Here is a 13,020-nt window from a genome sequence, read left to right as displayed (position 1 = left end):
TCTTCCACCTGCTTCCTACTCTTACTACAGATCACAATGTCTTTTGCAAACATCATAGTCCTTGGAGATCCCTGCCTGACCTCATCTGTCAGCCTGTCCATCACCACTGCAAACAAGAAGGGTCTCAGACCTGATCCATGATGTAATCCCACCCCCACCTTGTCACTCCTCATGCACACCTCGCTATTGTTGCTGCCCTCATGTTCTGCACCACCATCAAAGACTGAGCCAAGTGCCTCCAGCAAGTCAGATATTAGAAAGCGGCATCATGAAGCTAATACATCCTTGCAGGACAGTTTTGAGTGCACATAGTGGACTTTTAGAGACACAGCTACATCAAGGGAATTGTATAGACCTCTAGGAATACACAGATGCTGTCACTAAATTTGTAAACAAATGCACAGACGATGTGACTGTTATCAGAACTGTCAAGACACTTGGTGACAAGCCACAGCTGACAACTGAGGCCTATTCACCACTGAGGATCAGAGTTACCATCTGGAAACATCTCAGCCTATAGCATACGAAGAAGCAACTGAAAACAGGCATTATGTGAAAAACTGTCAAATCATTTTACAAACAACAAGGACATGCAGCGCTTGTGGCTGGGTTCCAGACAGCCGAAGGCTATAAACCCACTGTGCAATCAGGTCTTAATGATCCTACTCTACCAGATAACCTCAACACTCTGAACACAGACAAAACTAAGGACATGATCATGGATGTCAGGAGGACGACCTCCAGTTGTGTCCCACCACTGACCATCAGTGGATCTATATTAGAGCGGGCAAAGTGCACCAAGTATTTGGAAGTGTATCTGAAGGAAGGTTTGAACTCCAGCGACAACACCACAGCCCTCATTAAGGAGGTAAAACATTGTCTCCATCTCCTCTGTAACATGAGGACATTGAACCTGAAGCGGGACCTCACCACTCCACCCCTGACAGTCTATTACAGAGGCACCACCGAGAGCATAATCATGTCCTGCATCACTTGCTGGTTTGGAAACAGCAGGTCTGAGGAAAGACACAAACTGAACCGGATTGTGAAAACAGCAGGTGACAGCATCATAAATGATCCCTGCCATCTATCTCACAGCCTGTTTTCTCACCTGCAGTCAGGAAGAAGGTAAAGAAGCATTTTATTCTGCTATAAAGATTTTATTCTAAATGCTTTTTAACCATGTTTTATATGATCCAGATATTTTTAAGGACCAATGTTTATTCTATTTATTAATGTTTATTATGGTCCTCATATGTTGAGCTACATGTTTATTTTCCCTAGGGCAAGCAGAAATGCTATTTTGTTTTTATGCACATAAAAAAATGATACAGTTCAAGTTCTTTCCCGTATTTTCTTAGTGTGACTGATTAAACACATCCGTCTGTAGCTACTACAGCTCTGCACATCAACCTTGTTCTCGAAAATCGGAGCGACGTGCAGCGCTGTAGTAAACAGCACTCCTTTTTCTTGCTACGAACCTTAATGTTGGCACAACGTAGTGAGATGTGGTGTAGGAATAAAAATGCATGTCCTTGCCTATTCAATGTTGCACTTGCGATTTAACAAACAAATAAAAATAGGAAAAATACATTTACTGCACTTGGAGGCAGATAGAGAGCAATTGAAAATTGGATGAGCGTCCATTTTTTTCTGTCACATAGCCAGTAATACTGCCAGGTAATCAGGACAGAGGTGAACAGAAAAAGCATCCAAATGGCAACAGCAAACCAAATGGCATGCAGCAAATAATTTCACTGATGTGCGTACAAATCATACAAACTTATCAGGGAAGCAGGACAACATCCCAAACAGATGCATCCACCTACCCCACGTTATAATTTTCTTTCTTTTTTTATATCAGAGAAAAAGCGTTTTGTTTTTCTCCGGCACGTCATTCCAGTCCTCAGGCTACAAGAGCAGTCATTCTTCTCTGTGTAAAATCCAAGTGGTATGGGAAATGGGTTCGGAATCCAGTGCCTACGACTTCCCATGTTTCAATTTATAACATAATGATTGAGCTTTGGGGGAATGCAGCAACATAGTAAATTCAATCAATACAATTTTATTTGCCAAGATGAGTAAAACCCCATTAAATCCCTGCTGAATTTGTCTGAAAGGACGAGAAATGTGGGGACATGGTTGCTATGTCATAAAATCAGTCAAGATGAGACCGAAGAGATATTGACTTTTCAATTGTATGGAAATGGGAACAGCATAATGTAAGACTTAGAAATAATCAGAGCCTTTTCCCCTTACCCAAGACGAGTGCTCCTTCATCTGGTGCTGGTTGCTATGGGGACCATTAGCATGGCCACGCCAGAAGCAGCTTTGACAGAGCTGGTAGCCATGGCACTGTTGGCACCGATACCGGAAACCCATCATGCTCTCACTCCGGCAATAAGAACATTCCACCGGATGGAAGACTGAGTGGATAAACACGAAAACAAAGACACTTTCCTGTCAGAGTGGTGACATCGCTAATCTCAGAGCTACTTCTGTATTTGGTTTGTTTTAAATAATAAAAAGATTCAGATACTTTACGTATAGCAATTTTATGTCACCTTATACTCCACTATATTTACTTAAGAAATTAGTCAATGCTTTACAGATAAAGGACAATTAAAAATGATCTTCTGAGTTGACTCCGCCACTTCTGTAACAACCAATAGCTAGAAAGTTGACACTATGACACATCTTTAAGACCCCCCCCCCTCCCATTAGCATATGAAATGTAGAGAGATAATAAATTTATTCATTTGGAGAAATAAGCAATGGGAAAGTACATTTATAATTTATTTACACAATTTGTTGTCATGGTCTTGATTTTGGTCTTGGAGCCAACTTTGGTGGTTTCATGATTTCTTTTGGCTTTTCTTATAACAGGATATCCTTGTTGGTTTTTCATGATATTTCACTCACTTTATAAAATCTTACCATGAGTGAAATGTCTAAAAATAGTGAACTATTATTCTTTTCTCAAGGAAAATTTGGTTTGGGAAAACTTACCATTTTCAACATTAGCAAGTCGGTGCATGAGCGGCAGCCACACAAGACACTGTGGGGGAGGATCTGCCATCAACACATCCAAAAATGTGTTCAGCATGATCTTCTTCTAGATACAAACACACACATGCATGCATTGAACAAGAAGTGTAAAGCACTGAAGACTTTGAAAAAAGTAAAGGAGAAAACTGATTCAGAATTCTCTTCCTACCTGCTGAGGGAAGCACGTCCGCACTGAGTGCTCCGTGTAGCCGAATGATGGGCCCTCGAACACGGCTGTGGGGAGTTTCAGCACCTCCCGAAGGAACTGATCAAACTTTGCAAACACCATGACGCCACTGGAGTCGGAGATCTGCGAGAAAATATCTGAGAAAGCAAATGTCACATTTTACTTTTGAACAAAAACAGGATGCAAACCGGCACTTGACATTTATGTGAATGGAAACTATTGATCCTAGGTACACAGACTCAGCATAAAGTTAATGCATTAAAAATAAATGAATATTGTATATATGTTCCAGCAGTGCCCCTGTGTGTTTAAATTGAGTAACTACATGCAGACCCTGGTATATGTAATTAACCAAGACATCAGCTTTTAAAAAAAGCAGTCAAAATTGTACTTACAGCGTAGTTTGTCAACAATCTTCCCTCCACACATTGTTGCCAGCATGGCTTTCATTGAGAAAACTGTCAACTTCCCATGGCTTTCACTGCAAGTGGAAAGCGTTATCAGTTCAATGAATACTATGAAATAAAAATAAAGCATTCCAAGAAGTAGAAAGTTGAATTCAAAATGAATAAAATATACATTTGTTTATTTATTCTGCTCCTACAGTACTAGGAATTTTTTGTATGATCGCAGCTTTTTATGCTTTTCATGCTTTTTTTTTTTTTTAATTTAACCTGAAGATTTGTGATTTAAGAGGAAAAACTAACATTCAGGAGTACGAACAAAAATATAATTGAAAAATATGACTGCAGTGTTGATTTTGCATCCTTTGGTGCACAAAATGTCAAGAATCTTTAACTAAACCTTAAACTACGGTTGATCGTGGACGTACAAATAATTATACACCTGGTTTATTAGGTTTCTATTCTTCTTATAAATCGTTTTAACTTGCCTAGCGAGACCAGCTTGTTTCGTCTGAGATTCATTTAGCTCTTGCTTCCGAGCAGAGGTAACAGAGTGGATGAAAGCTCTCCTGCCTAATTCAGTTTGGACCTGAGGGACAGATAGCAAAACTGCTTCCTGTGATTGCAGCAAGTCGTTTCCACAAAGTTTCACAGAGATACGGGAGCATGAATAACAACAGAGTGGGACCAGAATGGCTTTACAGATAAAAGTAAACCAATTGAATGGATCCCTGAATGGAGAGGGCAAGCGGCCAATCAATTTGAGTACACAAGGTACAATAATGAGAGAGTGCTTTACGGTCAATAATAAACCTCCCTGATTCGGGATGCACTGTGTCTGGGCCCTGGAGCACTGAGCGGATATTAAGAGGAGGGACATACCGTAAAACATCTCCAGGGTTACCAGACTTTGTCGACCGGTACAAGGCAGCTTATATGTTAACATTTATGATTGATAAGCTACATAGAGAGGGTCCTTTAAAAAAGTAAATATGCATAAAATATGAAAAATCTTAATTATTAGCTAGCTTTTTGTTATCCTCACCCATACCTACCTAATTTCCTGATTTTGAACCCACTAGAAGTTAATAACATTTTACATTCTTCATCAATTGCTGGGTCACTGATACTCTGTCCTCTGCACCGATCTGTATTTCTGGGATTTCTGAAAACAAGATCCATGGACCGTCTAAGTGCCAGTAATGGCTTTACTGTATTTTAATTATGTTTGGAAATAACTCAGCCATGTATAAGTGTCTATTTAACATCCTGAAAGTTAAGCAGCTACAGGAAATGTTCTCCCCTGGTAATATTAATCAGATATAACACAACACGAACCAGAAGGAGAACACTTGGAAGTGCCAAGCAAATCTTTGGGAGGTGGCAGTCTTTCTGTTAGTGTGACAAATCACAGAGTCAGAAATGTGGATTTGTGAAGATTTATGGGTTGGAATTTTAAAACTGCAAACAAAGGTTCAAAAAAAGCATTGTGCAAAAGTCCAGAGCCACCTCAGATTTCTATAGATTTTGCCAAGAAGATGGGGGAAAAGCTGCAGAGAATTATTGATTTATTCATGAGCTTGAAAGTCAGTTTTTCATTTGACCACCTAAATTCGTCAACACAACCTGAACTTTCTTACTTGTCATTTCTTTAAGTAGTCGTCAGGAATAGTTCTCCAGACTTCCCGAAAGACATTCAAAGTTAAGTTCTTCTTTGGATGTTGGCTCCATTTTGTTTAATTCTCCTGAGGTTTGGGGTCTGGGGAGGCCACTCCAAATGACTGATAGTTTTCCACTGTTTTTCTATCCAGGTATGCTTTTACTGGCAAGTTTGGGATCATTGTCATGCTGAAAAATGAAGTTGTTGCTAATCAGATTATTTTAGATGGTATTGCATGGTGGTACTTTTCTACGTTCATAATTCCATCAATTTTGATGGAAGATCCCCCAAAACCACTGACTGAAATGCAAACCCAAACCATGCCAGAGTCTGTACTGTGTTTTACAGATCGCTGCAGATACTTTTGTACCTGACCTCCTCCATATATACTAATCATATGAATCCAAGACCTGTTGCCACTGATTTTCATTCCGGTTCTTGTGTAATTTGGCACACCTCAGTCTTTTATCCTAGTTTCCCTTCCTTGACAGCCAGCCTACCATTTCTTTTGAGGCTTTAGCAAACAGTGGATTATCTGCAGGCTCCAGTGTATCTCTCGGGTCCTGTGTAAGGTTTTTGCTGGATTTTTTTTTTTACTAATTTTTCTTCTATTAAGGGGATGACTTTCGACACCATTGATCTGCTGTAGATCATTTTTAGAACGGTCCCTTCTTCTCTTGAACTTTAATTGCTGAGATATTTGGGGTGGTGGGAAAAAAATCGAACCAGCACAGTATTGTGATTTTTTGCATGGCGATACTGTATTAACCCAGGGACATGAAATATCAATATTTTTTTTTTGTTAAAAGAATGAAAATAAATAGATAAATAATAAATACATGAAAATAGCCTGGGAATACTACTCAACTGCATGACCATCCTGAGATAATGTTAGCCGAACAAATTTACACTAAATCCAACACTTAGCTCGATAGAGTATGTAGTTGCCAGACTGATAACAGAATGATCGCAGGTGACAAAGTTTATGTCACAGTCCAGGGTCGGTGACCCAGTGTTTTGTATTTTCAATTATTATATAGTCTTTGATTTCATAATTTATCATTTCTAGTTTCTTGGTTTCTGTGCTCCTCCTGTGCTCCGTGTTCCCTGTGTCTCCTCAGTCAGTGTCAAGTCTGTGTCTTTGTGATTCCTAATTCTTAAGGTTTTTTTCTGTATCTATGTTTAGTCATCTGTCTTCAGCCGTGTCCTCTTGAGAAGTCTGCGTTGTCCGCACCTGTCCTGTGTTTCCTGATTTTTTTGATAGTCCTTGGCCCGTGTGCAGCGTATCTTATTTTGCTTTTCCTTGTCACATTATGTTTGATTAGTCCCAGCTGTGTTTCCCTCCTGTTTCCCATTCCCTCATTACTCACTAGTGTATTTAAGCCCTGTGTTTTCCTTTGCGCTTTGTTGTGCCTCCTTGTGTGCTGTTAGTCTCTCAGTGGTTCTGTTTTCAATCTCGGTGGTTTCTTAATAAAATTGTATTGTAAGTGAAATATTTTGAAAATATCGTATGGCGGTGGGTCTTTTTGTTCCCTCCTGTATGAGATATGCCAGGTTTTCTTTGGGAATCACCTTGTTGGTGCAAAAATACTATTTTATTCCAGCCAAACTGTTTTATCTTTGGAATTTTTGGTAAATTCAACTAAAGAAATGAGAGCGACGAGTGGCACAAGACTTTTCCACAGTACTGTATAGATCATCATTTACGCTTCTTTCAAATAAGAAAAAGCTTTTTTTTCAAGCAAATCATTTTATAACTGATTAAGAATTGATTATTACTTAAAAACTGATTTGAAGCAACAATGTCAAACAGCTGATGGCTTCAGCTTCTCTTTTGTGACAATGTGAGGTTTCCACATGTTTTACATTAGTAGACTTGATCCAGTAATCTGTAGCCACTTTTTGTCTTTTTAACCTATTTATAAAAACTATTTAAAATTTATTGCAAAACTCATGGTAGATTCATCTTTGCTTGTTGTTTTGTTGAATTTTTTTTACTGCATGCATTTTGTATATTTTCTTGCACTCCTGCAGTTACACTTATCTTGAATTTGCTATTAGCCTGCAGATTCAAACCATGAACCATCTTGCTGTGAAGCAACAGTGCTAACCACTGCTCCAATGTGCCACCCTCCTTTGGTAAATATTATCTTAAAAAGATCCTAAACAAGAGCTGTGCCATTACTCTTTTGTTGTTTGTTGTTTCTATCCAAACAACACCATGTGTTGTGCACCTATTCCATACCTATCATATGTGGCCACCATGAAGTTGAGCAGGAGCCCAATGGACTGTTCCACATTGATCTGGTGGGTGGTGGGCAGCCGCTTGTTGAGCTGGTAGTAGATGGAAGACAGAATAGTCTCCAGTCGTGACACATTGATTTCAGCATTGTGGTCCAATGTGTTGAGCCCGTTGTCACGAAAGGCTTCGATCATGTTCCAGACATCCACCAGATGAACTGTGAGGGGGGTTGGCAAACAGACAGAATACAATCAATCAAGTCTGCATTCATGTTGAAACAAATGTTTCTGCTGGTGTTATAACGGCTGAAAAGAGGTGACATTTTTTTCTTACGGTTACATCTCTTCTGCACAAACCGAAGTTTGCAGGCAGTCCTATAAGTTGACAGTCTGATGACATCAAAGTTTTGAGCTCCTGAAAAATAAGAGAAACGCAGTCTCAAAAAATCATCTATACCTGACAAATGTAATCTGATATCAAAGTAAAAATATCACTTAAAGCTTTTTGAATGTTTATTTAATCAATGATACGCTCTGTGTGGGAGGAATTACACGTGAGGGACCATGCATGTTTGTGCATTACATGAGATAGCGAAAAGACATCTCTCACAGTCGACTCCACTCACTCATTTCCATGAAGAGCTGTCTCTTCTCCACCATGGCCTTGCCTCGTTTACTGCCTTCCTCGATCATTCTGTGGCACATCAAACACCAGTGCATGCAGCACTTACTCTTACTGCGCTTACTGCACAGCAGCATGGTAATAAATGCAACACACAACTCATTTCAGTGTCAAAAGTCATAGAGATAGGACTAAGAAGGATTCGAATGAACTACACGTCTTGCATACAACTAAAGAAAATGCAGATATATACAGGACAGATAGATGATTTTTGTGGATAAAACGGAATAGAAAAAGATCTGGTGTTCAAGTCTAAATTACTTTTACCAGTAGAGGACACACAGTAAGTGATCCATTATGTGGCTATAATGAATTATTGAAACACTCAGATGAACCCTTGAATAGGGCTGTACCAGCAGAAAGTTTGCAATTTCCCCTCTGCACCAAGGACAGCGTTAGTCATCAATATAACCTTGGTCAACTATATAGATGATTTTGCTTTGAAATTTCACTTGTTTATTGCTATTACTGAGAAGGGACAGAAAACTGAAAAGAAATTACATATACATTATACTGAGAGTGTGCTTGGTAAAAGAATAGCCGTGTCAGAACGGTGACTTTTATTAAAAGGAAGAGTTTAACACTGTCAGAATAATGTTACTTCTTTCATTGGGTATTTAAGGAAAAATTAAAAAAAAATCCTTTCACATTTGTAGGTTTAATATGAAGCTACAATCAGGTGCCAAATAGCTTAGCTTAGTATAAAGATTTGAAAATGTGGAAATGGTTTGCTCTCCAGCTTCTAAAACTCACTAATTACCAGAATATGTTGTAGTTTAGGGTGGGTTGCATATGGGATATTTATATATAGTATTCCAGTATTTCTGCATAGCCAGTTTTACCAGTTTATGGCTATACTAGCTTACCAATGTAAGAATGGTATAGATCACTTACGTGATCTAACTCTTGGGGGAAGTGGAAATAACTAGAGATGCGCCAACTGACCAACAAGAGACCAGAATCAGCTGATTTCCAGTGTTCTTTGCCCAGACAGGTGACCGGCCAGTCAGCCTCATGTACATATATGGCTTATTATGGGCCAGACCACAATGGCATAGGCAAACAGTCATATGCTAGCATCTTAATGGGTGAAGACACAAACCTTGCCAAAATAAATCACCACAAAATGGAACAACAATTTTAATAAGACACTTAAATCCCCCTCACCAAGCTGAACATGGATATTTTAAAAAGGCAGCAAAGGCAAAATGGCTAAAGCTAAAGCTATCAGTATCAGGCTCGGTATGAGCAATGAAAGAGTAAGTGTAACTTACTGCAGTTTGGCAAAATTATTAAATCTTATCAATTCTTTACTAGTGGAAATAAAATTTTGCATTAAAGAAAAGTATGCTGTCTATTGCAGTTCTTCGAAAGAGAATCTCAAGAAGCCAAGGAAATTGCACTCTCTACAAATCTTTTAAAATATGACGACAAAATCTATTTAGCTCTAAACTCATGAGCACGTAAATAAGATTAAAAATATTTCTCAATGCCCCCAAATAATTATCTGATACCAAAGAAGAGCTGCCTATTGAACATCTTTAACTGTTGTTGCCTGATTCAACTTCACTGTTGACTCTGTTGTGCATTTTCAAACAGGATTCACTGCTGGTGTGTGTTTTTCCTCAGCTCAGCAGGGAAAGAAAAGCCCCCTTTGAAACAACACAGGCTTCATTACTTCATTCACTTCTTTCTCTGTACTATTTTTCAAAAGCGTCTCCATGGCTTTTAATGTTGTGATTCCAGTCACTTCTTTACAGTGTCACTTCTCTCAAACACATTTTAATTTACCGTTACCACCAATTGTTTTGGACTTGTTTTCTTATCTGACAAAAATAATTTACCGTGAAGACAATTTGCACATGGACACCGTATCCTTTCCTGCTTACCAAGCGCTTATATGAAATGCTTTACATGTGACATATTATATACACACTGATTCTCACTGATTTTAAAAGTACTTACCTGCCGCACACTGTATGTCAACAAAGTGAAGCCCTAAACGTTGACCCTGTAAAGAAAAACAAATTGAAAAAGGTCAGCGAGGGTGTCTTGATATTGACTCGACGCCACCATTACTACGAGAGATGAGCTATTCCACGCTGACAAAATGTAGTAGACTTTTAAATAAGTAATTAACGCCTCCCTTGTCTACCTCCTTCAAGGACTTATTAACTCTCACTTTGTGCTTTTGTTAAACCCTCCCATCGCCTCCTGTAGAGATACTGGTGAGCCAGCTAGGGAGCACTCCAGTGCCTGTGGTCTGTGCAAATGATAATTCTCTATGACATCCCGCTCAGCAGTGACTGCATCCTGTGGGCTAATGACACCAACTGAGCTGCAAAGGAACCACTTAATGATGACGGACACAGAGCACATTAGGGATAGCCAATAAGCGATCAGCACTGGGTGTCCCTGGGACCAAGGACTCAAGAGTATCCCAAACATGTTTAGATTACTTATTCTCATGGTGAATTGAGGGCGTTCAGCTGATCAGCAAACCATAGAAGCCAAGGTTCGAAGTGTGTAGACAAGAAGCCCCCCCCCACCCCACCCCTTTTTATTTTGCTTTCACTTCTATCCAACCTTGTTTTACACAGACTGATCTCTAGTGTTATGACAGAGCCTATTTCCAGTCACAAACTTGCACCTCTCCCTTGTCTTGAACATTTCTCCGTGCTGCTTACAAGAGCCAGCAAAGATTTTTAAAGGGGACGTTTCATTGAAATTAAGTTTTAAATAATAGATATTAATATAATAAGAGCCACATCTAAAGACTATTCTCAACATCAAACAATCTGCTGATATTTTTCTCAAATGTTCAATCAATATTTTTGCCATACGACAGCTTTGGGTGATATCTTTAACTACAGCCTGGCTTTCTAACAAGCAAAACCTCCCACTTCCTAAACAGCGGGTTGAGTAAAGCAGAAAATCCAGTTGTGGGAATCTGATGTTTGCTTGAAAAACCAAACGAAATGTCAGATTTTTTCCAAATAATTAAATTTTTTGAGCAACTGAATGACTCATCTTCAGCTCTTTGACAACAACCACTCGTTTCACAAGCAGCAATAAACCACTCTGTGCAATAGTCAAAAACCAGCTTCAGTGCTTATAAACACCATCACATGTCTTTGGAGCTGGCACAGCACGGTAGTTTGGATAAAGTTAGACCAATTATATATCATAATTGTGATTCTAAATAGAGAGAAAAAAAAGCTTTGGGGGCATTTTTAGAGCAGATATGTCAAAGAGGCACGACTGCCCTTTGGCGAAATGGTTAAAAAAACATTTGTTATGCAGTGGAAGACCCAGCAGAGACATGTCAGCAAAATATCACAATGGTTCATTGTAAATATTCCCCCTATGAGGTAACTGCTGAAATTCATGAGTATGCAACAAGGGTTGCACACTGGCAGTTCGTGTTCACAGACGTGTAATCAGAGCCTGTAAGCAGATGACAGTTTAACGGTTAAGTTGATTATTTGATGGAAGTTTTTAATAATTCATGCCAAAATAAATTCAGCACATTCAGATCACAGTCGGTGCGATCACTGTTTCACCGGTCCCGATCAATGGGATTTCTAGCTAGTGCCATGTATTCATTTCCCCATAAACAATCACAGGCTCGTAATAATTTGGATGTCAGATGCTTGCAGTGAAGTCAGACTGTGTAGTAATCATCACAGGCCTGGAAAGGTGCATTTTACTGTAACCGCACCTTCAGCTCCAAGGTAATGACAACATCCTTTGACGCGAGTCAACATAAGGACTCGGTTACTGCAGTATCTCTCCGCCGCTGATATCATTCACTTCTCCCTTTCTACGAGCCTTAATTCTAACGCCGAGCAGCACCGCAACACTTAAAAATCACTTCTGAAGCGACGGCAGAGCATCAACGCAGCCATGTTGCTGATTTAACCGCCTATTTACCTTATTTCCGCAGTGGGGAATGTGTGTCGTGATGTCCATACATTTATTTTTTATTTTTTTTTAATTTGTATTTTTTTGGTTAACAAACAATGACAATTCTGCATTTCTTCAAATCCTACTGGTGTCTCCACAGCCAAGTAAGATACATGGCGGGGAATTGGCCTTTACCGGAGGAAAATCGCGCAGGTTGTGTTTAGAGCATCATCATCATCGGTGGCAGCAGCAGCAGCATCAGATAGGGAGGATGTAAGTGGCTATGGGCGAATAAGGGGGATATTTCCTCCGTGCTGGACAGCCCCACTTCTCACCTTTAATAAATCCACGCGTTTCCCCCGATGTTAAAGCTGTCCGGGCGATGAGAAACAGCTCGGACCATCCATCGTCGTTTTTCAAGCCCCTCTCCCGTCTCATCCGACTTCAGTCTTCGCAACTGCGGTTGTAGCCGCACACAGAAACGTAGAGGCGCCCCGCTCCACTCGGCATCGTCAGCGACCCAGCGGCAGAGGACAGTAGATACAAGCAGGCACGGAGATGCCATGCGCGACCACCTACTAGTACACTTTACGCATGTGCGCACGCACGCTGGTTAAAGGCGCACTACTATTATTAATACCGCTGTTACTCTGAATTATAATCCCCAATATTATACACTGAACAGGAAAAAGCACAGTATTCATTTAGGCTCATTTAAAGGGATACTGCAGCAGTTTGGGACTTTCATCAAGAGGGGAAAGAAAGAGATGTGATGTTTCTAAAAGACCGGAAAAGTATCATGACTTTCTAGTTGTCTGGAGCACCAAGCTCCATAACTCCTGGGCTCTACATTTCCCATAATGCAGCTCAACAGCGTCATACGACAGCGTTA

General features: G+C 39.8%; 1 protein-coding gene across 3 annotated transcripts in view; it reads right to left on the bottom strand.

Annotated features, from left to right (window-relative positions):
- The window catches only part of dtnbb (dystrobrevin, beta b), a 36,996-nt gene extending 24,359 nt beyond the window's left edge, over positions 1–12,637 (bottom strand). For all 3 annotated transcript variants that reach the window (XM_031727080.2, XM_031727081.2, XM_031727082.2), the window contains exons 1-9: positions 12,464–12,637; positions 10,188–10,233; positions 8,167–8,234; positions 7,875–7,955; positions 7,545–7,758; positions 3,631–3,716; positions 3,218–3,372; positions 3,010–3,115; positions 2,260–2,426 (exon numbers count right to left, since the gene is read on the bottom strand). In XM_031727080.2, the coding sequence (XP_031582940.1) occupies positions 2,260–2,426; positions 3,010–3,115; positions 3,218–3,372; positions 3,631–3,716; positions 7,545–7,758; positions 7,875–7,955; positions 8,167–8,233 (876 nt within the window). In that variant the 5' untranslated portion in view covers position 8,234; positions 10,188–10,233; positions 12,464–12,637. The remainder of the gene's footprint in view (positions 1–2,259; positions 2,427–3,009; positions 3,116–3,217; positions 3,373–3,630; positions 3,717–7,544; positions 7,759–7,874; positions 7,956–8,166; positions 8,235–10,187; positions 10,234–12,463) is intronic.
- Between the last annotated feature and the right edge of the window lie 383 nt (positions 12,638–13,020).

The sequence above is a fragment of the Oreochromis aureus genome, linkage group 19, assembly GCF_013358895.1.
Source record: "Oreochromis aureus strain Israel breed Guangdong linkage group 19, ZZ_aureus, whole genome shotgun sequence".
In the NCBI taxonomy this organism is placed as follows: domain Eukaryota; kingdom Metazoa; phylum Chordata; class Actinopteri; order Cichliformes; family Cichlidae; genus Oreochromis; species Oreochromis aureus.
Note: the sequence above shows the minus strand (reverse complement) of the source record. Positions and strands in the feature narration are given on the sequence as shown.